This window comes from Protomyctophum parallelum (assembly GCF_964188405.1).
Source record: "Protomyctophum parallelum genome assembly, chromosome: 10".
Lineage (NCBI taxonomy): Eukaryota > Metazoa > Chordata > Actinopteri > Myctophiformes > Myctophidae > Protomyctophum > Protomyctophum parallelum.
The window spans coordinates 5,043,361-5,069,603 of record NC_139704.1 but is presented as its reverse complement, the minus strand read 5'-3'; the positions used below and the strand labels follow the sequence as shown (position 1 = coordinate 5,069,603).

The 26,243-nt window shown below is 42.3% G+C and overlaps 1 protein-coding gene across 1 annotated transcript in view; it reads left to right on the top strand.

Annotated features, from left to right (window-relative positions):
* The window catches only part of LOC310865260 (protocadherin-15-like), a gene marked incomplete at both ends in the record, with an annotated part of 422,228 nt that overhangs the window by 45,371 nt on the left and 350,614 nt on the right, over nt 1-26,243 (top strand). The window contains 2 exons of the mRNA XM_083774285.1: nt 7,857-7,871; nt 11,654-11,719. Of these exons, the coding sequence (XP_083630411.1) occupies nt 7,857-7,871; nt 11,654-11,719 (81 nt within the window). The remainder of the gene's footprint in view (nt 1-7,856; nt 7,872-11,653; nt 11,720-26,243) is intronic.

Below are 26,243 nucleotides of genomic sequence, written 5' to 3'. Positions count from 1 at the left end.
CACACCCCCTAAAACTACCTTTTTATCAGACATTCCCTCTGGCAACTATAAGTGTTCCAACTGTGCCCAGTGCAATTATACTACTAAATGTAAACACTATACACATCCTCATAGTGGCAAAGAAATACCCATAAAGGGGGTCATTACATGTTCCACTACCCATGTTGTCTATCTGATCAAATGTCCCTGTGGACTCGCTTATGTTGGACAGACCAGCAGAGCACTACGCACTAGAATAAGTGAACACAGAAGCAACATAAGATGCAATGATGAACACAACCCGGTGTCAGTCCATTTTAATAAAATGGGACACAATATATCCACCCTACGCTACTGGGGCATAGAAAAAGTGAATAGACCTGCTCGAGGTGGCGACCATATTCGCCTCCTCCTACAAAAGGAAGCTCATCATATTTTCAGCCTCCACACTCTAGCCCCTCATGGCTTAAATGAGGAATTCGACTTAAAACCCTTTCTTTAATGGCTTTCTTTTTATTCTTTTAACACTTATTTGATGTTCAATGCCTTCATTGTTGTCCTTTTGCCTTGTTCTTTTGACTACTATTTTTCTGTACTGCATCTCGGTACCCTACTTGTTTGTTTGATTTAAATATTGTTTGTTGATCGCTATCATCTAGGCTTTTATGTGATGAGTTTCCTACGAATATCATTGGGGCTCACCCACAGAGTATTGATTGCCCTGTACCCCTGCAGCTACTGATACACTACCCTATTATCTCAAACTAGTACATTGGTTATCAAATACCTCCTAACCTCTGTGACTATATATATTTATCTTATTATTTTTTTCAATCATGTCAATTTTACTTTTCACCAGTCAAGACAGTCACTGTCCAACAGGTGGAGTCAGTGTATCATGGTAGCAGACTAAAACCAATGCAGCTGCGACTGCTTGGGACTAATTATGTACTCATCACACTGTGTATATACAGCCTACCACCCATAGTCAGATCATTACCTGAAGAAGACCCAAGAGGTCGAAACGTTGTAACCTTAAATAAAGAATTGGAGCTCATAACAGTGTGCGGACCTCCCTCCTTCCTTCCAATGTACATTGATAGTAGCACCATGCATTTATGTCATATTACGGTAGGCTACCGAAATATGTAAGCCTTACCCTCTAAGATACAGTATGTCCTGAGGACAACTTGAGAGTGTATCGGTTTCCATTATAGGACATATTGAAAATAACTTTATACTTGACTTACCCACTTCAACACCAGGCCAGCATCCATATTCTTCACCAAAAATAGCAGATAACAAATACTAGCTCAAAACATGTCACGTTGTGAGCTTTTAGATCTGCTATTTTTGGTGAAGAGATTTGGTGTATATGTGATGCTCACTAAAGTGATTGTACTTTTTTGTAACCAGTGTCTTTCTTTTAACTCGGTTTGTGTTTTCACGTCATTCTCCAACAAAACCACAGATAACCTGGTCAATAGGTGACAGTGTAGGACCACAGGTAAAACCTGTCTTTCCAGAGTGTAGTGTCTTCAGCGCATGCTCCCAGTCCCTCCTCCATAACTCGGAGGAGATGGTGAACAAACGCTACATGATTTTGCTGTCTCCATTCTTTAACATCGTTATCCTGTTTTACAGGACACATATATCTGTCAGGTGTCACATTTGTGATACCTGCTACATATACTGTATATTGAAAAAGAAGGCACCAAATAAAGTGCAACTCATGTCCGTTCCACTCAGCTATAGAGGTTAAACCGAAGTGATATTGATTGAAATTCCAAGTATTCTGCGGCGACCACTTTGAGAAGCCCTGGTATATAATGGATTACAGACACCTGTTCAGCAGGCAGGGGAGTTAAGTTGTGGCCATGCCTTAAGAGGTGAGCATTAAGACCACCTAAAAGCTCACAATGCAATGAGGTTGTAGATTATTGCCTATATTATGGCAAAACAGATTGCTCTTTAGGGTAGCAAAAGGAAGTACGGACCCCTGGGGCACCCTTGACAACAAAGTATAGCATATGGGGTTTAAGTGCAGTGGTTAATACATTTTTAAAGCACAGATTGACTTAGACAATCCTGCCAAAAAACTGTCCATGGAGCATAGATTGATTCACGAACAAAATGTCCAGCTACTGATCTTCAGCCAAAAGTATACCTCAGTGATTAGGTTAAAATCTGTTTTTAAAGATTAAGCCATTAATGGTCTTTGCATGATATATGGCCAATGCTGTGAATAGAAAATCACTTGCATTCTATGGTCCTTTAACATTTTTGTTTATTTTTATAAGCCCAGCTCAACTGGGCGTGAGAGTGAATTTCTTATTTCTGCTCCCCCGGTCCTGCAAAACGAAATGAGAAACATTTTCAATCACCGTGGCAAAAGGGAATCAGCATTTCATTTCAGGGTGGGAATGAATCAGCAGCCGTACGCCAGAGCAGTCCCAGCGTGAGACAGGCCTTTAACCCATTCTGACCGGGCACCCATTTTGGTGTTGGCATCATGTTATGCTTTAGCTATTGAAAAATAGCAGATCTACAAGCTCATATCGCGCCACCGAGTGGCGCGATATGAGCTTGTAGGTCTGCTATTTTTGAAAAATCGAAGAACGACTGACATTTTTAGAATCTGATCTCAGGTCAGAATGGGTTAATCAGACCAGTGTGTTGTCCAGTGGAAACCTCGTATGAATCTGATCTCAGGTCAGAATGGGTTAAGGGGACAAAGTGTCACAGCTAACAAGCCAGTGTGATGACCACAGATATCAATCGTTCACTCTGACTAATGCCGCCGTGGAACATTTTAGAATTGATATGGCTCCTGTAGCGTAACCAAACGACAACACTGTTTGTGAATGAGGTCCAGTGGTCGTATGTGGAGCAGTCGCTGTGAATGAGGTCCAGTGGTCGTATGTGGAGCAGTCGTTGTGAATGAGGTCCAGTGGTCGTTTGTGGAGCAGTCGTTGTGAATGAGGTCCAGTGGCCGTATGTGGAGCAGTCGCTGTGAATGAGGTCCAGTGGTCGTTTGTGGAGCAGTCGTTGTGAATGAGGTCCAGTGGTCGTATGTGGAGCAGTCGTTGTGAATGAGGTCCAGTGGCCGTATGTGGAGCAGTCGTTGTGAATGAGGTCCAGTGGTCGTATGTGGAGCAGTCGTTGTGAATGAGGTCCAGTGGTCGTATGTGGAGCAGTCGTTGTGAATGAGGTCCAGTGGTCGTATGTGGAGCAGTCGTTGTGAATGAGGTCCAGTGGCCGTATGTGGAGCAGTCGTTGTGAATGAGGTCCAGTGGTCGTGTGTGGAGCAGTCGCTGTGAATGAGGTCCAGTGGTCGTATGTGGAGCAGTCGTTGTGAATGAGGTCCAGTGGTCGTATGTGGAGCAGTCGTTGTGAATGAGGTCCAGTGGTCGTATGTGGAGCAGTCGTTGTGAATGAGGTCCAGTGGTCGTATGTGGAGCAGTCGCTGTGAATGAGGTCCAGTGGTCGTATGTGGAGCAGTCGTTGTGAATGAGGTCCAGTGGTCGTATGTGGAGCAGTCGCTGTGAATGAGGTCCAGTGGTCGTATGTGGAGCAGTCGTTGTGAATGAGGTCCAGTGGTCGTATGTGGAGCAGTCGTTGTGAATGAGGTCCAGTGGTCGTATGTGGAGCAGTCGTTCCCAACCCGGTGGTGCCTTGAGGATATTCGGTATTTAACCCATTCTGACCTGAGATCAGATTCTATAAACGTCTTCTACATCCTGACAGTTTTCTGATAAAGCTATGTTTCTATGTCAGTCGTTCTTCGATTTTTCAAAGATAGCAGACCTACAAGCTCGTATCGCGCCACTCGGTGGCGCGATATGAGCTTGTAGATCTGCTATTTTTCAATAGCTAAAGCACGACATGATGCCAACACCAAAATGGGTTCCCGTTCAGAATGGGTTAAGTTCCGACGTCATTTTTGTAGTCCTACGTTACTATTAACATTAAGTGACTGCAGTTTCTTCCAGCGGTGAAATGTCCCTTTTTAAGACATTCAATATATTGTAACATTAAGACTTCTACAAATGCCCTCAAAAGCAGCAGTTCAAACACTTTCAAGATGTTTCAAACATTTCTTACATTAAAATGAACATGTTCTTCTGACAATGCACCCCCATCTGACTACTTAACACGGTTAAGTAGAATTGATATACAGTATCTGTAATTTGAATGAATTGTACACATTTGAGTGAGCAACGTCCACTTGTAGTGTAGTAATATTTGACCAGGAGTATATCTAATACCTCTACTCCACTGCATTAACTGTATTGAGGTACTGGGGTACTTTTGTACCACCACTCTTAATTGCCGGTGCTTGAATCGTGAGCACATTGTCTATATAAGTATAAGTATAAGTGTTGATAATTACTAAAGAGTATATTAATTTTTTTTTGTTTCTCAGTCAGAAGCTCATTTTGAGAAAGGACTTTTTTTAGACTGTACGCACGGAGTCACACGCACGTCACACGCACGCACACAGGCAGCAAACAGTTTGAGCGAAGCTGTGGCGCATTACGTGGACAGAATAAGCAGCCGCCTCCAGGCTTCAGTGCTGTGACCTCGCCCTACCTTATTTATTTCTTCCAAATGATGACTTTTTACCGCAGCTTTCTGTGGTGGAAAATAACTAAGTATGTGTACTTATGTGACTTATTCATATTTGGGAAGCGTGGAGAACTTGAGTGGCGGAGAGGAAAGCGGGCGCAATGTTTGTTTCATGCACGCACCCCCGGGCGGCAAGGAGCTGGATTGTGTCAGATTTTCCCACACTACGCCTCTGCACATGAGATGACGGCGCGATTGCCTTCAGATCCAGGCGAGAACGCCTGCGTAACGTGCTCCCCGACTAAAACGTCCTTAACGGGGGTCAAAAGGTTGTGTTTCTTGCATCTCCGCATGTACTGTATATCGTTGCTATCGGGCAGAAACCTCTTATCTCCACATTTAAACTTTTTGTGTTTTTTCGTTTTTTCGCGTCACACACGATCAAAAGTAGCAGATCTACAAGCTCGCAAAATCTACATGTTGCGTTTCGACAGCGTCGTGCTTGAACGCGTTCAACGAACGATCATTCATGAACTCGTCCATATTTGGAGGGAAGCTAGATCACGTCGACCCCTGTCACAACAAAGGCGTCCTCACAGAGTTACGGGGACAAAGGCAGAACTAGCCACACTTAACTCGTACCATCATTACCGTATGTAATGACCATTACATTTTGATGGAAAGGCCGGAACTGACCCAGGCGGTAAAACTGTAGAGATGAAAACTGCAGCTGCATGTGGACTGAATGGCCGGCAACAAAGCGTTACGGAAATGCCAGAATTCTGAGGGTTGTCCCCTCAATGCTAATAAAACAGGTTGAGGTGACAGCTTGGCGCTAGTTCACGTAGAAAGTGAACTTTCCCAACACTGCATTTCAAGCACGTAGATCTGCTACTTTTGTTATTGTTGAATCTGAATACTGAAAAGTAACACTTTTTTTGACATAATGTGAGGTTTCCACCCAGCAGAGGCGATATATGGCGTGCATAGTTTTGCTTGCAGGTTGCTCCAGGTGTCAAATATGTTGAATTAATAAAATATTGTTCACAAACAAAATAAATGAATATGTTAACCTCTTTAAGGAATGACACATCGAATATCCACATAACGATGTGAATTAATGTTTTCATTTCCATTTTAATTGCCTGCACTAAGGGAACGGACTTAATTAATTAAAATGTCACATGCCAGGGTCTCGTTACTGATTATCGTTGCACTTTCAAACCCCCACATTACTGGAAGAAGGGCTTGTGGGCCACATGCATATTTAATAGGAAAAACTATCCACCGTTTGGCAACAGGTGTTTAGTTGCGTAGTTGAAGCCAGGAGACAGAAGGCAAGTGGGAAAAAACACCGGTGTGATGACTGTCTCTTTCTCTGTCTCTCTTTCTCTCTCTGTCCCTCTCTTCAGACCAAATTATGGTTAATTAATGAAGATTGACCATCCCAATTGAAGCCACTAGAGGCACACAAATGGTACACAAATTGTAAGTGGGCGCCGGCATCTGACAAGCTAATCTCACAAACGTTCTGTGTTCACTGGTTTTAGATCCCACGGGAGTGTGTTGCTGGGACAGAGGTATAGGTCAATGGTAATGTTGATTTTCTCCTGATTGGCCATTTTTAGTATGACAATCTTGGGAATATTGTGTGGCTTGTGGCAATTTATACAGTAGGTCCAATGTTTAGTTCAGTGACCATGGGGCTAAAGAATGGTTCAGAAGCTGTGTTCATGTTCAATATGACTCCAACCTGCTTCCTATGAATCCTATATATCCTAAAAAGACGGCAACTTACTCAGATATTAAGGTGTCTGGATAGGGCATGTCTTTTTGTGTCTCTGTTCAGACTCCAGCTCCCCCCTAGCACTTTTATTTTATTTTTTAAAGATATTTGGGCTTTTCTGAAACAGGAAACGGGGGGAGAGGGACTGGGGGACTGGGGGGGAGAGGGTTTGGGGGATTAACCTTTCGTGTGTGCCATTATCGCGACTTTTCTTCCCAGGGACTAAAGCTTCAGGGCCTGCTGCTACTGTAGCTCACCTGTGGTGTAGTGATGTCATTTGGCTACTGCCAGCAGGGAGATACAATAGAATACCTCCCGGCCCTGTTTACTATAGAATGAAATGTTATCTCTCAGTGTGGTTCACTAACAACACTACTTCTTTTGTCTCTTCCACCCCTACACTCTCTTTCTCCTCTCCCATCTCTCTCCTATACTCGCTTGCAGTGGTGGACTAAGTAACTACTCCACTGCATCTCGGTTCCAAATATTGTACTCTTTTTGTATTTTAAAACTGTCGTTACTAGTTAATTTGTATATTTTGATTATTATTACAAAACGTACATTATAGGCCTATATACATTTCGACCATTTGAAAATAGCCGATCAAAATGCTCACAATGCGTCACAATCAGCACATTGTGAGCTTCTAGATCGGCTATGAAAATAAATCACACCCGTGTGAACTGAGTGGTGCAACTCCCCTCTCTCCCCCCTCCTCCTATCTCTCTCTCTCTCTCTCTCTCATTAGCAGGCAACAGTGCAGCACTATCTCTCTCTCTCTCTCTCTCTCTCTCTCTCTCTGTTTCTAGCACAACAGCGCCCCTACCGGTACTCATTAAAGTCACATAGTCACAAGTCACATACCTAGGTCAAAGGGGTTGTGACATTAAAAAAAAGGTTTTGGAATTGTTCTTATTTCTTTTAGGTTTTCTAATCTCAATTGCACCCAAAAAACATGAACTTTTAACATTCAGTAGATTTTCTGTGATCTGGAGTTTTCTGGCTCAAACAGGTGCTCTGATTTTCCTGCTGTTTGTGATGTAAGATCCTGCAAATCCCATATTATGTCAATGGGATTTGCCAGCAGATGTCACTGTTTTCACTGTTTTGCCTGTTTTCATTGTAGCTCAAAAGGCTTCCAAACCCCAAAGAAAACTTCAGGCCACAGAAAATCCACTGAATGTTCAAAGTTCAGGTTTTTTGGGTGTAATTGAGGTCATGAAACCTAAAATAAAAAGAAAAATAAATTAAAATTAATGTCCTAAAACCTTTAACATGGACATTGCTGTTCCTTGGAGTGGTTGCACCACTCAAAAAGAGTACTTTTTCAACCACTGCTTTCTTCCTCCTCTCCCGTCCTCTCCTTATAAACGCTCTTGTCTTCTGTTTCTGTTTTTTTCTAATGCTCTCTGTTTATCTTCAACTCAACTTTCTTGGTGCTTCTCTGTTCTTCTTCTTCCTCTTCTTCCTCCATGCTTCTGTTCTGCCACTGGTTCCACTAACCCCCGACCCTCCCCTTCAGACTGGCAGTACGAGGGTAAGACCTTAACCCTAACCTCCTTTTCTCTACTTCCGTGCTTCTCAAACTTTGTTTTGTCTCCCCTGTAAATAAACTTTCCACCCATGGCACCCACCCATCCACCCATGGCCTTACATTTGTGTAATATTACAGTCCGTAAATATGTCAATCTTCCCCCCCCCTAAGATACAGTATGGGATGAGGAAAACATGCAAGGATATCCATTTCCATGAGTGCAGATTCAAAATGGCTTTATTCTCTTGACATTTAAGCACTTGAACTCTAGCATCCCTATTCCGGGGGCAAACATTAGCCAAAAACAGCAGATTTACAAGCTCTTACAAGCTTTTTATGACATTTTGGACTTTGGACCCTTTTTGTGTGCCTTGGCCAGACAAAGTTTGAAAACCACCTACGTATCTACTCCTTTCCTTTCTCATTTCATCCTGTCTGTCACCATCTAGCCACTCTCTCCATCTCTTCCCCCATTCTCTCTCTCTGTCTCTCACCTTTCAACAGCGCCTGCGTTATTTAAAGCTGAACGTTTCAACCCCACACACACACACACACACACACACACACACACACACACACACACACACACACACACACACACGTCTGTCTCTGTCTGCCCTCTTCACTACCATGCCATTCCTCTGTCCACCCACATGGTGTTTGTCTGTCTGTGGAGATGTCGTTACCTGTAGCTGTTGTGTCATGTGTTTGCTCCTAGTGTCGTTGTCGTACCCTCCATCTGTGGTAATGTTGTCGTCGCTCCTCCTGCTGACATTTAGGGCTGTTGACGATTATGCAAAAACGACTGATTACCTCCAATATTTATGATTAGGCGACTATGTAATAATTGGGACACTTGCGACAGGCCTAGTCGCTTGCAATGCAATGCTGCTGCCATTCACTACGAAATGAGACATGGCAGAGTGACTATAGCTTAACCCATTCTGACCGGGCACCCATTTTGGTGTAAAAAAAAAATAGCAGATCTACAAAAAATAGCAGATCTACAAGCTCATATCGCGCCACCGAGTGGCGCGATACGAGCTTGTAGGTCTGCTATTTTTTTGAAAAATCGAAGAACGACTGACATTTTTAGAATCTGATCTCAGGTCAGAATGGGTTAATCAGACCAGTGTGTGTCCCAGTGGAAACCTCGTGTGAATCTGATCTCAGGTCAGAATGGGTTAATGGTTAGAGATGCCGTCTGGCCCCAGGTTCCATTCCCGGCCCCAGCAATGTGTCCCGGTGTCCCTGGGCCAAGACACTTGATCCCATACCCTCCCAGCGCTGAGCACCTGGTCAGAATTTCCCCCAGCAGGATCAAATAGGTATTTTTTTGTATGCTAAATGAATGAACAAAAGTCTTATACTAAAACCCTGGGGGTGACCTAATGGTTAAGGCGCATACCACATACATGTATATGCGTCTAATGCAGCCTAACAGCGAGTCGAGGGTTTGATTCCCGGTCCCGATGACCTTTGCTGCGTGTCTCTCTCTACGTTGTACTATTCAATAATGTCAGAAAATCCCCCCTAAGATTATGTCACAACTAAAATAGATATATTGAATTAACCTTGCACTTGGCCTCTCCCAATGCGTTCCCACCTCCAGGTGAACTCGTCACTGTCGGGTGAAAAGGAGCAGGGTTGACATTAGTTGTGTCAGAGAGTAGACGTGCTTGTCTGTGCTCTGTCTTATCTGTTAGAAGTAGCAGCGACATGCTGGGGACCGGAATACACAAGGAGTCATCATCATAACCTTTATCCCATTCTGACCTGAGATCAGATTCATACGAGGTTTTCCACTGGACACACACTGGTCTGATTAACCCATTCTGACCTGAGATCAGATTCTAAAAATGTCAGTCGTTCTTCGATTTAAAAAAAAATAGCAGATCTACAAGCTCGTATCGCGCCACTCGGTGGCGCGATATGAGCTTGTAGATCTGCTATTTTTAAATAGCTAAAGCATAACATGATGCCAACACCAAAATGGGTGCCCGGTCAGAATGGGCTAAACCCGGGTATAACTATATACACCCTCTAGTCTTCACATTAAACCTCAAATTAAGTCCCCGATTCAGACTTTTTATTTTATTTTCCAGATTAAACCGATCTCGTTGCAATCAATGCCCGTCAATCTGCATGTGTTTTATTGTATGCAACTATTCATTTATTAACCACTTTTCAACGTGGCGTCCCAATTCATCATAATAAGCACACATTTTATTTTCACCCCCAAACAAATATAATATAATATAATATATATAAAATAGTTGATACAAGCTCTCAACGCGTCACCAAGTGACTAGTTGAGAGCTTATAGATCAACTATTTGCGCTATTTTAGAAATGGGGATTGAGCGGTTATCTATTTTGTTTTACCAGCCCCTATTTGTTTTATTGAGGGGCTCATTTTCCATGTAGCACAAATCGCAAATCTTTACGTTTTTTAAATTAACAATAACAACCTACTTGATCACACTACAGTGTCATACAAAAGGACAAAGTATTAGTCCAATTATTTGGACACATCAATAAACACTGAGATTGAACCTTTTAAGGGCAGGCCTTGCCCATAATTCATTCAACCTCATTAAACTCATGTTGTCTGTAGTTGTGTTTCATTAAGATTCATGTGCCATGCATTATGCACTCATAAGCTGTCATGAACTGTAACATACCATTACTATTGCAGCGAGGCCTTTCGCCCCTCGTCCCTATTTTGAGCACGTCAACTATTAGAGGCTTTGCGCGTGACATCATTGTTCCTGGAAGCTATGCGAGAACACCTACTGAGTGGCAAAAAAAAGGAAAGAAAACTGGCCTTGGCAGCCCATTACACCCAAACAGAAAAGTCCTATCTGATTGCATTAAACAACATTAAACCAACATTGCAGCTGTACGGAAAGCTTGAATATTCCTCTTTCTATCTGCAAAGTTTTTGTTTCATACGACCACCATAGACGTTATTAGCTACTTTCTGTCAAGACATTCCATGCAGGTGATTATTGTTCCAAGTGTCTGAGCTTGGAAGCACTTGTTTTCAATAACGCCAACGTCCTGCTGCCTCCTGAGTTGATTTCCAACGAGCGCTTCCAAACTTGAATGTTCTATTCTGCTCAATGTTTTGCCACTCAGTCTAGGTGAGGGGGGGGGGGCGTGTCCCGGTGGGAAAGTGATGCATGTGCATACTCTATATCATTATCCCATTCTGACCTGAGATCAGATTCATACGAGGTTTCCACTGGACACACACTGGTCTGATTAACCCATTCTGACCTGAGATCAGATTCTAAAAAATGTCAGTCGTTCTTCGATTTTTCAAAAATAGCAGACCTACAAGCTCGTATCGCGCCACTCGGTGGCGCGATATGAGCTTGTAGATCTGCTATTTTTCAATAGGTAAAGCACGACATGATGCTAACACCAAAACGGGTTCCCGTTCAGAATGGGTTAAGTGACGATGATATATAAATGTAAAAAAAACCAACAACAAAAAAGTATCATGGAAAATAGCAGATCTCGGAAATGCTAGCCTGGCATTGCCAGACTGATCACACGGGATCACTCACACGACGTGATCAGTCTGGCAATGCCAGGCTACCACAATGTGGCACGTTGTGAGCTTGCAGATTGGCTACTTTTCAATTAGCCAAAAACACATAAACTGTGTGTACAAGTACTTTAATATAGGAAACGTACACTAGTTGTGTACATTTTAACTTGGTGTTTTCCGTTTTTCCTGCATGATTTTGATTTGGCTGTTTGTTCTTTCTGGCGCAGAGTGCAAGCTGTCGAGGACTGGCCCCCCGGCCACCATTGTCACCATCGATGAGGAGAGTCCCAACGGTACGTAAATACTGTTATAGCACTCTATGGCGAGTTGCTTAAACTGTCTCCCTTACTGTTATAGCACACTATGGTTAGTTTCTTATACTGTCTCTCTATAGAGCACCGAAGTCCTGACGTAACTCGCTCATCCCGACGATTCCCCTGGTTCGCGGAAGTAATTTCTCTATGGAGAATAACATGGGGTGATCTTAATATCGTCTATTATAAGCCTTGTGGTCCAAAAATAAACAAGCTGTCTCGGCGTTATTGTCAGGGAGGTGTCTCTGTATCGTTTGCAACAGTCAGTCACTCATATATGATACAGTCTGCTTCTAGCGAAAATGTAACTAATTGAGCTCAGTAACATTAGCGTTTTCTCTCAGTCAGTTGATTCTTCATATCCATATGAGTGAAGCGGCCGGGGTGACATGTTTATTTTTCAAACACAGTTCTTATATGAGGCGATCTAAAATCGCCTCAATGGGGATTTCAATGCAACTAAACAAATACATGAACCTGGGGACTGACGCCCTCTACTGAAAGTGACGTCAGACTTCGGTGCTCTATGGCTAGTTGGTTATGCTGTCTCTCATTGACTAGTTGGTTATGCTGTCTCTCAATGACTAGTTGGTTATGCTGTCTCTCAATGACTAGTTGGTTATACTGTCTCTCAATGACTAGTTGGTTATACTGTCTCTCAATGGCTAGTTGGTTATGCTGTCTCTCATTGACTAGTTGGTTATGCTGTCTCTCATTGACTAGTTGGTTATACTGTCTCTCATTGACTAGTTGGTTATGCTGTCTCTCAATGACTAGTTGGTTATGCTGTCTCTCAATGACTAGTTGGTTATGCTGTCTCTCAATGACTAGTTGGTTATGCTGTCTCTCATTGACTAGTTGGTTATGCTGTCTCTCAATGACTAGTTGGTTATGCTGTCTCTCAATGACTAGTTGGTTATGCTGTCTCTCAATGACTAGTTGGTTATGCTGTCTCTCAATGACTAGTTGGTTATGCTGTCTCTAAATGACTAGTTGGATATACTGTCTCTCAATGACTAGTTGGTTATGCTGTCTCTCAATGACTAGTTGGTTACGCTGTCTCTCAATGACTAGTTGGTTATGCTGTCTCTCAATGGCTAGTTGGTTATGCTGTCTCTCAATGACTAGTTGGTTATGCTGTCTCTCATTGACTAGTTGGTTATACTGTCTCTCATTGACTAGTTGGTTATACTGTCTCAATGACTAGTTGGTTATGCTGTCTCTCATTGACTAGTTGGTTATGCTGTCTCTCAATGACTAGTTGGTTATGCTGTCTCTCATTGACTAGTTGGTTATACTGTCTCAATGACTAGTTGGTTATGCTGTCTCTCAATGACTAGTTGGTTATGCTGTCTCTCATTGACTAGTTGGTTATACTGTCTCAATGACTAGTTGGTTATGCTGTCTCTCAATGACTAGTTGGTTATGCTGTCTCTCAATGACTAGTTGGTTATGCTGTCTCTCAATGACTATTTGGTTATGCTGTCTCTCAATGACTAGTTGGTTATGCTGTCTCTCATTGACTAGTTGGTTATGCTGTCTCTCAATGACTAGTTGGTTATGCTGTCTCTCAATGACTATTTGGTTATACTGTCTCTCATTGACTAGTTGGTTATGCTGTCTCTCAATGACTAGTTGGTTATACTGTCTCTCAATGACTAGTTGGTTATGCTGTCTCTCAATGACTAGTTGGTTATACTGTCTCTCAATGACTAGTTGGTTATGCTGTCTCTCATTGACTAGTTGGTTATGCTGTCTCTCAATGACTAGTTGGTTATGCTGTCTCTCAATGACTAGTTGGTTATGCTGTCTCTCAATGGCTAGTTGGTTATGCTGTCTCTCAATGACTAGTTGGTTATACTGTCTCTCATTGACTAGTTGGTTATGCTGTCTCTCAATGACTAGTTGGTTATGCTGTCTCTCAATGCCTAGTTGGTTATGCTGTCTCTCAATGACTAGTTGGTTATGCTGTCTCTCAATGACTAGTTGGTTATGCTGTCTCTCAATGACTAGTTGGTTATGCTGTCTCTAAATGCCTAGTTGGTTATGCTGTCTCTCAATGCCTAGTTGGTTATGCTGTCTCCCATTGACTAGTTGGTTATGCTGTCTCTCATTGACTAGTTGGTTATGCTGTCTCTCAATGACTAGTTGGTTATGCTGTCTCTAAATGACTAGTTGGTTATGCTGTCTCTAAATGACTAGTTGGTTATGCTGTCTCTCAATGACTAGTTGGTTATGCTGTCTCTCAATGACTAGTTGGTTATGCTGTCTCTCAATGACTAGTTGGTTATGCTGTCTCTCAATGACTAGTTGGTTATGCTGTCTCTAAATGCCTAGTTGGTTATGCTGTCTCTCAATGACTAGTTGGTTATGCTGTCTCTCAATGCCTAGTTGGTTATGCTGTCTCTCAATGACTAGTTGGTTATGCTGTCTCTCAATGACTAGTTGGTTATGCTGTCTCTCAATGCCTAGTTGGTTATGCTGTCTCTCATTGACTAGTTGGTTATGCTGTCTCTCAATGACTAGTTGGTTATGCTGTCTCTCAATGACTAGTTGGTTATGCTGTCTCTCAATGCCTAGTTGGTTATGCTGTCTCTCAATGACTAGTTGGTTATGCTGTCTCTAAATGCCTAGTTGGTTATGCTGTCTCTCAATGCCTAGTTGGTTATGCTGTCTCCCATTGACTAGTTGGTTATGCTGTCTCTCATTGACTAGTTGGTTATGCTGTCTCTCAATGACTAGTTGGTTATGCTGTCTCTAAATGACTAGTTGGTTATGCTGTCTCTAAATGACTAGTTGGTTATGCTGTCTCTCAATGACTAGTTGGTTATGCTGTCTCTCAATGACTAGTTGGTTATGCTGTCTCTCATTGACTAGTTGGTTATGCTGTCTCTCAATGACTAGTTGGTTATGCTGTCTCTCATTGACTAGTTGGTTATGCTGTCTCTCAATGACTAGTTGGTTATGCTGTCTCTCAATGACTAGTTGGTTATGCTGTCTCTCATTGACTAGTTGGTTATGCTGTCTCTCATTGACTAGTTGGTTATGCTGTCTCTCAATGACTAGTTGGTTATGCTGTCTCTCAATGACTATTTGGTTATACTGTCTCTCATTGACTAGTTGGTTATGCTGTCTCTCAATGACTAGTTGGTTATACTGTCTCTCAATGACTAGTTGGTTATGCTGTCTCTCAATGACTAGTTGGTTATACTGTCTCTCAATGACTAGTTGGTTATGCTGTCTCTCATTGACTAGTTGGTTATGCTGTCTCTCAATGACTAGTTGGTTATGCTGTCTCTCAATGACTAGTTGGTTATGCTGTCTCTCAATGGCTAGTTGGTTATGCTGTCTCTCAATGACTAGTTGGTTATACTGTCTCTCATTGACTAGTTGGTTATGCTGTCTCTCAATGACTAGTTGGTTATGCTGTCTCTCAATGCCTAGTTGGTTATGCTGTCTCTCAATGACTAGTTGGTTATGCTGTCTCTCAATGACTAGTTGGTTATGCTGTCTCTCAATGACTAGTTGGTTATGCTGTCTCTAAATGCCTAGTTGGTTATGCTGTCTCTCAATGCCTAGTTGGTTATGCTGTCTCCCATTGACTAGTTGGTTATGCTGTCTCTCATTGACTAGTTGGTTATGCTGTCTCTCAATGACTAGTTGGTTATGCTGTCTCTAAATGACTAGTTGGTTATGCTGTCTCTAAATGACTAGTTGGTTATGCTGTCTCTCAATGACTAGTTGGTTATGCTGTCTCTCAATGACTAGTTGGTTATGCTGTCTCTCAATGACTAGTTGGTTATGCTGTCTCTCAATGACTAGTTGGTTATGCTGTCTCTAAATGCCTAGTTGGTTATGCTGTCTCTCAATGACTAGTTGGTTATGCTGTCTCTCAATGCCTAGTTGGTTATGCTGTCTCTCAATGACTAGTTGGTTATGCTGTCTCTCAATGACTAGTTGGTTATGCTGTCTCTCAATGCCTAGTTGGTTATGCTGTCTCTCATTGACTAGTTGGTTATGCTGTCTCTCAATGACTAGTTGGTTATGCTGTCTCTCAATGACTAGTTGGTTATGCTGTCTCTCAATGCCTAGTTGGTTATGCTGTCTCTCAATGACTAGTTGGTTATGCTGTCTCTAAATGCCTAGTTGGTTATGCTGTCTCTCAATGCCTAGTTGGTTATGCTGTCTCCCATTGACTAGTTGGTTATGCTGTCTCTCATTGACTAGTTGGTTATGCTGTCTCTCAATGACTAGTTGGTTATGCTGTCTCTAAATGACTAGTTGGTTATGCTGTCTCTAAATGACTAGTTGGTTATGCTGTCTCTCAATGACTAGTTGGTTATGCTGTCTCTCAATGACTAGTTGGTTATGCTGTCTCTCAATGACTAGTTGGTTATGCTGTCTCTCAATGCCTAGTTGGTTATGCTGTCTCTCAATGACTAGTTGGTTATGCTGTCTCTAAATGCCTAGTTGGTTATGCTGTCTCTCAATGCCTAGTTGGTTATGCTGTCTCCCATTGACTAGTTGGTTATGCTGTCTCTCAATGACTAGTTGGTTATGCTGTCTCCCATTGACTAGTTGGTTATGCTGTCTCTAAATGCCTAGTTGGTTATACTGTCTCTCAATGACTAGTTGGTTATACTGTCTCTCAATGCCTAGTTGGTTATGCTGTCTCTCATTGACTAGTTGGTTATGCTGTCTCTCATTGACTAGTTGGTTATGCTGTCTCTCATTGACTAGTTGGTTATGCTGTCTCTAAATGACTAGTTGGTTATGCTGTCTCTCAATGACTAGTTGGTTATGCTGTCTCTCAATGACTAGTTGGTTATGCTGTCTCTCAATGACTAGTTGGTTATGCTGTCTCTCATTGACTAGTTGGTTATGCTGTCTCTAAATGACTAGTTGGTTATGCTGTCTCTCAATGCCTAGTTGGTTATGCTGTCTCTCAATGACTAGTTGGTTATGCTGTCTCTCATTGACTAGTTGGTTATGCTGTCTCTCATTGACTAGTTGGTTATGCTGTCTCTCATTGACTAGTTGGTTATGCTGTCTCTCAATGACTAGTTGGTTATGCTGTCTCTCAATGACTAGTTGGTTATGCTGTCTCTAAATGACTAGTTGGTTATGCTGTCTCTCAATGCCTAGTTGGTTATGCTGTCTCTCAATGACTAGTTGGTTATGCTGTCTCTCATTGACTAGTTGGTTATGCTGTCTCTCAATGACTAGTTGGTTATGCTGTCTCCCATTGACTAGTTGGTTATGCTGTCTCTCAATGACTAGTTGGTTATGCTGTCTCTCAATGACTAGTTGGTTATGCTGTCTCTCAATGGCTAGTTGGTTATGCTGTCTCTCAATGACTAGTTGGTTATACTGTCTCTCAATGACTAGTTGGTTATACTGTCTCTCAATGACTAGTTGGTTATGCTGTCTCTCAATGACTAGTTGGTTATGCTGTCTCTCAATGGCTAGTTGGTTATGCTGTCTCTCAATGACTAGTTGGTTATGCTGTCTCTCAATGACTAGTTGGTTATGCTGTCTCTAAATGACTAGTTGGTTATGCTGTCTCTCAATGACTAGTTGGTTATGCTGTCTCTCAATGACTAGTTGGTTATGCTGTCTCTCAATGACTAGTTGGTTATGCTGTCTCTCAATGACTAGTTGGTTATGCTGTCTCTCAATGACTAGTTGGTTATGCTGTCTCTCAATGACTAGTTGGTTATGCTGTCTCTCAATGACTAGTTGGTTATGCTGTCTCTCAATGACTAGTTGGTTATGCTGTCTCTCAATGACTAGTTGGTTATGCTGTCTCTCAGTGAGTATTTCTAGCATGGGGAATGATTAGGGATACCATTTATGTATTGTTTTTAGGGCTGTCAAATGATTAAAAATTTTAATCAGATTAATCACAGCTTCAAAATTAATTTAATCATGATTAATCACCATTCGAACTATGTCCAAAATATGCCATGTTTTCCTGTTTATTGTTGTGGAAATGGAAATATAAATGACAGAAAGCGGATATACATTTGTTTTTGAATGATTTTTGTTTTCTAATGCATTTAGTATAGACATGATGTGATGTGAGCATTTGTAGGCCTAGCCTACACTTTGAGTTAAATCAACACTGGCTTTTGGTCATGTAGACTGCGGTCCCCCAGGAGGAAGTCACTAATGTTGCTCTGGAGAGGGAAGTCTGGAACACTCTGGTGGAGCTGTTGCCCCCGCGACCCGACTAGGGATAAGCGGTTGAAGATGGATGGATGTATGAATGGAGACTGGAGTCCCAGTCCAGAGATGAAAATCATAATAAAATGGCCTAGGCTACTTTCTATTAATTTAATTTGGGGGTCCTTGAAATTAAAATAGCTGAGAAGCAATGGGTTAAACTGTAGACTATAGTTAATTGAAATTCACAAAATACAATAATGGCACATAAGCATTTTTGGAAACAGGGCTTGGTTTAGAAAAGCCTATATTTTGCGCTAAAGTAATTATTGAATAACATATAAATGTAGGTTTTAAGGCTAGAATGGCATTGTAGTGGACTGTAGTGAGAGGCGAGATTGTCTCTCCTTCATTGCGGGACTGCAGGACTAGTCTGGAGATAGTTAGTCGTGAATCAGCTTCAGTCAGTGTTTTGGTTCGTACCTGGAGTTGCGCATTATCTCCGCGGTGCACAGCAGCACAGGAGAACTGTCTTTAATATATCCATGGTCGTTTCCAGTTGCTTTCCATGTGCGACATGTTTGTTTTGGTAATAGCCTACTGCAGGCGCAGCCATGCTGATTCACGTAATCGCGTAGGACAAAACGAAACCAGCCGGACAAACATTAATGGCATTTTCAAAATGTCCACAAGTTGCGACGGACCCGAGTGATTCTTGCAGCGCGCTGATAGCTAACACTAGTAGTGTGTGTGTGTGTGTGTGTGTGTGTGTGTGTGTGTGTGTGTGTGTGTGTGTGCAGTGTAGCCTAATGGGGCTTTGCTAGGCAGACAAAGTAACGCAACAGAGTTACAGAATCAAACCACTTTGCAACCAAACTACAATACACAAGCTATCTCTCTGGTGTTGTTCAATCATGACTGTGTGCTACACAGTGACAGATTTGTTATGCTCTGGACGTTCCTGAGCCGCGCGCACGGGCGCATGTTAGGGGGAACACTAACATGTGTTAATTGCGTTAAATATTTTAACGCAATTAATTAACGCAATTGATTAACGCAATTGATTAATGCCATTAACGCGTTATTTTTGACAGCCTTAATTGTTTTTGTTGATATTCATCCCCTCTATTGTGCCAATATTTATTTTAAGAAACATTGTGGTGCCGGTAGCTGAGCGGAGTATCACATATAGAGGGTATGCACATGTATAAATGGCCTTAAAGGCAATGGAAAATTGCGTGGCAAAGTGAGTTTAATGTCGTTTAAAGCAATCAGATATGACTTTTCTTTTCGGATGTGTGGGATGATTGGATCTGCTACTTTTTGTGCTTTCGTGTGATGCCGTGATGTGATCAAATAGCCCTGGGCATTAATTTACGAAAAAACAAAAAGTGGAGAGAGGTTTCTACCCGACATCAACAATAGACACACTTGCACAGATAAACATCAGCCACTGGCATCAGAGGACAAGATAGATAACATACGATAACTGTTATCCTTAGACCTTTATTGATTCGCCAGAGGCAGCGCAACAGTTAACCCATTCTGAACGGGCACCCATTTTGGTGTCAGCATCATGTTATGCTTTAGCTATTGAAAAATAGCAGATCTACAAGCTCATATCGCGCCACCGAGTGGCGCGATACGAGCTTGTAGGTCTGCTATTTTTGAAAAATCGAAGACACTTTTAGAATCTGATCTCAGGTCAGAATGGGTTAATAATGAAACTGTCAGGATGTAATAGACATTTTTAGAATCTGATCTCAGGTCAGAATGGGTTAAGATAACAGTTACAGGGCAGAGAAAGTACTTCAAATACAGCAGGGTAAAGACATCCCACAGAAGAATAATGGACATATTGAACATACACAACAGTACACACACCCTCAACAACGCTTGCATTATGCAGGACAACATAATACTAAGAATAACATGGTGAGTATTGGCTGATAATGGGTATATGCCTCTTGTGGTATAGGCTATATGGATCGGAATCTTGGCTTGTTATTTTGTGGATCTAAATTGTTTCTTCAATAATACATGCAGTGCAGTGAGTTCTACTTCTTGCATCAGAGCAATGTTTTTTTTAATCCACTAAAACTGGGAAAGCATCTGTCAATTTCTTTTTTTTTTTTTTTTTTGAGCTATAGCACATTGGTTGTCTGAGTGACACAGGCTCTGCTATTTTTGAAAAATGAAAGTGAAAATCTTTGAATATAATGTGAACATTTTTAACTCAAATCTTTAATTCTGGGCAGTCTCTGGAACAAAACATTTTGAGTTTGAGGTCCGCCAGCCAAACACAAAACACAAAAAAAGTTTATCTTCTTTTAGCAACTGTTTCAGAACTGGATTTAGAACACAGTAGACCTCGGGTGGTAATTTTGTAGAAATAACCACTGCGGCGGGTGGAGGCTTTCATCTGATTTTGGTCGAGCTTTAGTTGCATTTCAAATTGATGTTTAGACATTCTGGAAAGTCTCTTTTGTGTTTAGTCCTGAAGTATTTTCTATTTGAAATTAATATAGTTTCTTTCTGGCTGTTGTTGTTTTTGGTGTGTTTACTGTTTCTTGTTTACCAGGATATGCAAAGCAGTGGTGCGTGCGTGGGTGGGTGCATACATGCAAGTGTCTGTTTCGTTATATGTAATTTATTCAAAGCGCTTTCCGGTCTGCGGCCAAATAAATACGTATAAAAGTTGGAGAAAGTTGACATAAAAGTTTGAGAAGCTCTGTAAAGATAGTTTGTGGTGCAGAAAGTCTTGCTTAACCCATTCTGAACGGGCACCCATTTTGGTATTAGCATCATGTTATGCTTTACCTATTGAAAAATAGCAGATCTACAAGCTCATATCGCGCCACCGAGTGGCGCGATAAGAGCTTGTAAGAACGACTGACATAGAAACATAGCTTTATCAGAAAACTGTCAGGATGTAGAAGACGTTTATAGAATCTGATCTCAGGTCAGAATGGGTTAAAGCAGCACCACACAGCTCACTGATGCATTGAACATCAGGGGGTTCTGTGGTGCAGGTCAGGAGTTCTCATCTCCTCTTCTCCTCTCTGATGCATTGTACAGAAAGGGGGCTGTGGTGCAGGTCAGGAGTTCTCTTCTCCTCTCTCACAAACAGCTCCCACTACTGCTCTCATCACTACATCTTCTGCAGCCCGCCCACTTTCTTCTCCTTTCCCTCGCTATAGTACAGTCTTTCCTGTGACGCACTATTTGTGTTGGTTTGTCAGCCGTATTTTCGAGTGGTGGTGCAGCCACTCCAAGAAACAGCAATGTCGGGCGGACGGGCGGGTGTGTGTGTTGCGGCCTGCAGTTTTGTATTTTTTGTGTATGTCACAGGTTTGCAAACGTTTTCATACCACAGCGCCCTAATTAGCCATATTGTGCGTGTGCACACACACACATACATGCACACACTCATTCATACACGCACAGGCGTGCACACACACCTCTGTGTGCAGTGGAGCGCTGTAACAGCTGCTTTCCTAGAAGTAAGTAAGTGTGTGTGTGATGCCTGCAGATATTTACAGCAGGCTAACAGAGTTTAATGAGCAGCACTTTACTGAAGATGGGACTCTGTTTATACTGTGTGTGTGTGTGCACTCGCACTTCTATACACACTCCTCTGACATACTGCAGACACAGCCTCTTTTAGGGGGGCACACGTGCATGCTTGTTTGCCAGCGTCTGTGTGGTGTGCATGGGAGTGTGCACATGCCACATGTGTACGTATGTGTTTCACACACTTAACACTCCAAGGAATGGTGGCATCCATGTGGGCATAGTGGGTAATGTAGCAGATCTACACCATGCAACACATTGTGAGATTCTGTATACATTTTGAAAACTTGAAACGAGACATTCTGCATAAAGAGAACTTTCTACTTTTGGCTACTTTAACTACATTTAGATGCAAATACTTTTGGCGTCAATACTACTTTTACTCAAGTGCATTTTTTTAATTCCGGACTTTTTACTTGTAACAGAGTATTTCTACACTGCAGTGTTGATACTTTTACTCGTGCACAATGTGAGTAGTTTTTACACCACTATGCTGGGCCTCCCTCCTACCTCGATAGGAAAATGTTTTCCCATCCAGGCCGCCAATGTCTCGGGGCCCGCCCCAAACTTCCTCTCCCCGTGCATAGCTTTGATTTGGGGGAGCTTTGATCGATTGCCTGGGGATTGGTATTTGCACGGCGGTGGGTCTTGCCAAGCCTCACATCCAAATGCGTCCTGCTACACCCCTGCAGAGAGAGAGTGTGTGTGTGTGTGTGTGTGTGTGTGTGTGTGTGCATTTACTCAAGTACAGTACTTTTTTGTACTTAACTGGTGTATTTCCAATTGTCAATACTTTATCACTTCTACTACACTACATCTCAGTGGCAAATATTGTACGTTTACTCCACTACACTTTTTTTAGAAAACTTTAGCTCCTAGTTACTTTGTAGATTTAGATACTTTTTTTACTAAACATACATTAACCACTTCTGCCCTATACTGCACATTTCGCCCTGAAAATATCTGATCTACAATGCCTCTGCAAGCTTGTTAGATATGCTATTTTTGAAATTTGCAAACTTGAATCGGGTAATTCTGCTACGTTCTACCCATAGACTGTAAAAAATATGGACAAAGCGTTCCCCGGGTCTAACATGAACGTAAAATGAAGCCTGTAATGATATGCTAATTCCTGATGTAAGTCGCCATCTTTTGGTACCAGCTGGCCATTGGCTGGCTCCGTTTTGTACCAGCTGGTCATTGGCTGCCCAGACAACGAGGCGGGACTTCCCCCCTTCTTCTCCGTTGGTTTTTATTTTGACTCGAGTGGGAGGAGAAGACTCTTGAGTGGGAGGGGAATCCCGATCATAGACTGTAACGGTAGCCACGCCCCTCAGAACATACGCGACTTTATGGTCATTTTTTTAATTAATGGGACCATAATTTTCCAAAAAGAATATTATGACATTAGAAATGAGACTTTAAACTAGTGACTGGAAGCAGAAAGTATTCATGACCATGTTTATTAAGGTAATACAGTCTAGGTGAAGTTGGGCCAAAATACATGGGCCTCTATGGAGCTATGGGGCTTTTTGGGTCCAGTCCAGCGCCACAACAGGCCATTATATGAACTACCGATTTCAAATGAGGCTTCACGAAATATCTGGCTGACTGCCCCCCTGGTTCTACCTTAGTAGTTGAAGTAGGCCTACATTTTGATACCAATAAAAACAACTAGCCTCCAATCTAGTCCATTGACAGTGATACTAAATTGAGTACTTTCTCCACCACTGGCGGTGGGATTTGCCAAGCCTCGCATCCAGATGCACCCCCCCGCCCCCTACCCCCCCCCCCCCCCCCCTGCGCACCATGCAGTGTGCGTGTGTTTGTGGATGAGCCTATTTGTGTCTAATCTTGCCCATATGAACACTCATTTACCTGCTATATACTAGGTCTCTTCTGGCGCCTTCGTCCTTTTTATTTATCTTGGGATGATGAAGCCCCCGCTGTCCTCCTCCTCCACCGTAATGGAATGTAAAACAGGCAACCTGCCATTATTCGACCAAAGCAATTATCGTTCTAAATGTGCTCCATCTCTTCCCTTCCCAGTCGCGCCGCGGCCGCCATACAAATGACACGTAATACGATTCCATCTCTTTTCCGAGGCGCCTGTCTCCTTTGTATGCATTCACGTCCGGACGGTTGAAAAACAAACAACATAATGCACCCCACTCCACCCCCCCCCCCCCCCCCCCCCCACCCCTCGTCCGCACGTCTGCGTCTGGATATTGTGTTTGGTCTAGGTCAAGGGAATGAGAAATAACTAAACGATGAAAAATGAAAACATATTCCAGCCATTTTTCTCCCACCTTTTGGCTCGCCCTCCTCGAAGAACACATTTAACACAAATTTAACACCGGGGCTCAGGAGAGCCCCAGATAGCAGATAGCGCACGAATCCCCCATGGCGGGGGCTGCTCCCGGTGCATTACGCTGCTGTCAAGACGCTGCATTATAATTTAGTGGATTTCTGGGGTTTAGGATCACATTTTATTTAGAGGTCCAATAACTCATTCTGACCGGGCACCCATTTTGGTGTCAGCATCATGTTATGCTTTAGCTATTGAAAAATAGCAGATCTACAAGCTCATATCGCGCCACCGAGTGGCGCGATACGAGCTTGTAGGTCTGCTATTTTTTGAAAAATCGAAGAACGACTGACATTGTTTAGAATCTGATCTCAGGTCAGAATGGGTTAATCAGACCAGTGTGTGTCCGGCGGAAACCTCGTATGAATCTGATCTCAGGTCAGAATGGGATAATAGGGCCTCCCGCTACGTGCTGATGGAAGTCGGTGGATGTCGATGTCGGGCCGGACGGTCCGTTCATCATCTTTGATCCATAACATCATATCATATCTCACATCTTATCATAATAGTTTCCTGTGCAGCTTCATGGACCCTAGAGGCAGGGCCAGTGGATATAGTGTGTAAATACATTCGGTAGTCAAATTACATTTTTCACCACAGTTTGTAGGAGCAGCATATCCGCTGGGGTGGCTTTTGCATACTGTTTTTTTTTCCTTCCCCCCTTTTAATTGCTTCTTACCAATATAATAGTGATACAGCTGGCTGTGTTGTCGCCCAGGAGAGTTTAGTGTGGCGAGAAGCAGCTGGTTAGGCGGGGATATCAAGCCAGTTGCTCAGCTGAAGCAGAACGTGTTTACACTCTTCCCTCAATTGATTTGGCAAATTTCTCCAAAGCAATGTCTCCAAACACTTGACACATCCACTTGAACAGACTTTGAGGGTTTTTTTTTGCAAAACGGCTCGATCCCACTGCTATTAAAATGTAATACTAATTCACTTTGAGGTTCAAGGTTTATACATCTTTATACAAAATGTTATATTCAACTGTACTATACACGCGAGTGCTCGTGCTAAAATGTCTGTCCATCACAATTCTGCAAATTATACCAAATGTATTTCATATTTTTACTTGTTGAACGTTTGCCAGTTAAAACATTTATTGCACGTCGTACATTTGCTTGTACTAATGTCGGAAAATATTCCATGATGGCCAGTGACGACAAGGAAGAAAAATACAGCTGCCTGGTGCGCACCGCCATTATCCATTTAGTGCCACTACCCTACACCTCCAAAAACAATTAGCATTAGAATTATTTTAGATCGTTTAGAATCAAGTGTTTTTGAGAGCACACGTCACGTACATGCCAAATCAATTGAGAGAAAAAAACAAACGACTGCAATTTATCTGGGACAGCTGCTCAGATACGAACCGATAAAATAGGGTCAGTGCTGGATGAAGAAATGCCCTGTGAAGTTGAACACAGATATCTGCACGCCTGTCATGTTACAAGGATTAAAGGTATTATGACATTATTTATAACATAATTTTAACAACATTAAAAGTCTTGGCCATGGTCCTTCAAACGTGTCTAAAAAGTTTGAACACTCAACTCCACTCCAGTATTTCTTGCCAGGAGTTTTTGTGTATGTGTAATCTGCATCCTGAGAAGCCATGGAAAAACACATTCTTGTAGCCTGTAGATGTCGGTAATTCCCCCTTTCCTGTCAACCCAAGATGCGCTTCTTTGACAACTTAGTAGGAACGTCACCGTCAAAATAAAAGAGTCATCTAGGCCAGTTGGTATCCAGTGTAAGGACTTGTGTTGATTGACACAGCCAACAACAGAGCAGATTGATTTTTCTCTACAAGCCATTATTAGTAAGTATTACAAAGAAACAAAGTCGCGGTCACAATGAGGAAGCGGAGAGGAGAGGGGCGGAGAAGAGAGGGTAGGCAGGGGGCAGAGGGGAGGGGGCGGAGGTTTAGCAGGGATCTACGTATATGCCTGCCGTCCAACCAGATGAGACATTTTTGCATAATTATTCACAAAAGTCCAGACAGCAGAGAATACACTGAATGTTCAAACTTTTTTTTGTGAAATTGATGTCAAGAAAAGCCAAAAAATCTACAAAAATGTGTTTTAAATGTCACAATCCCTTTAAGACATTCTGCTGTTGTGACTTTTCGAGCACATGACTTCTCCTCATACTTCTGGAAGTCTGTGGAAGAGCCTTATGCTCTTATGCCTTATGCTGCACTATGTACCCTTTTTTAATGCATGCACTGTAATGTTTCCAAACCGGATTCAAATCTGGGGTAGAAGAGGAAAAGTGGAGCTTTTCAGACTGAAAAGATACATTTCAGATTTTTGTTTTTGTTTTGTTTATCTCCTTACTTTTTTGGGCGATGGAAAATCACACCTGCGACCATATTTTTGGAGAAACACTTAAAATTCA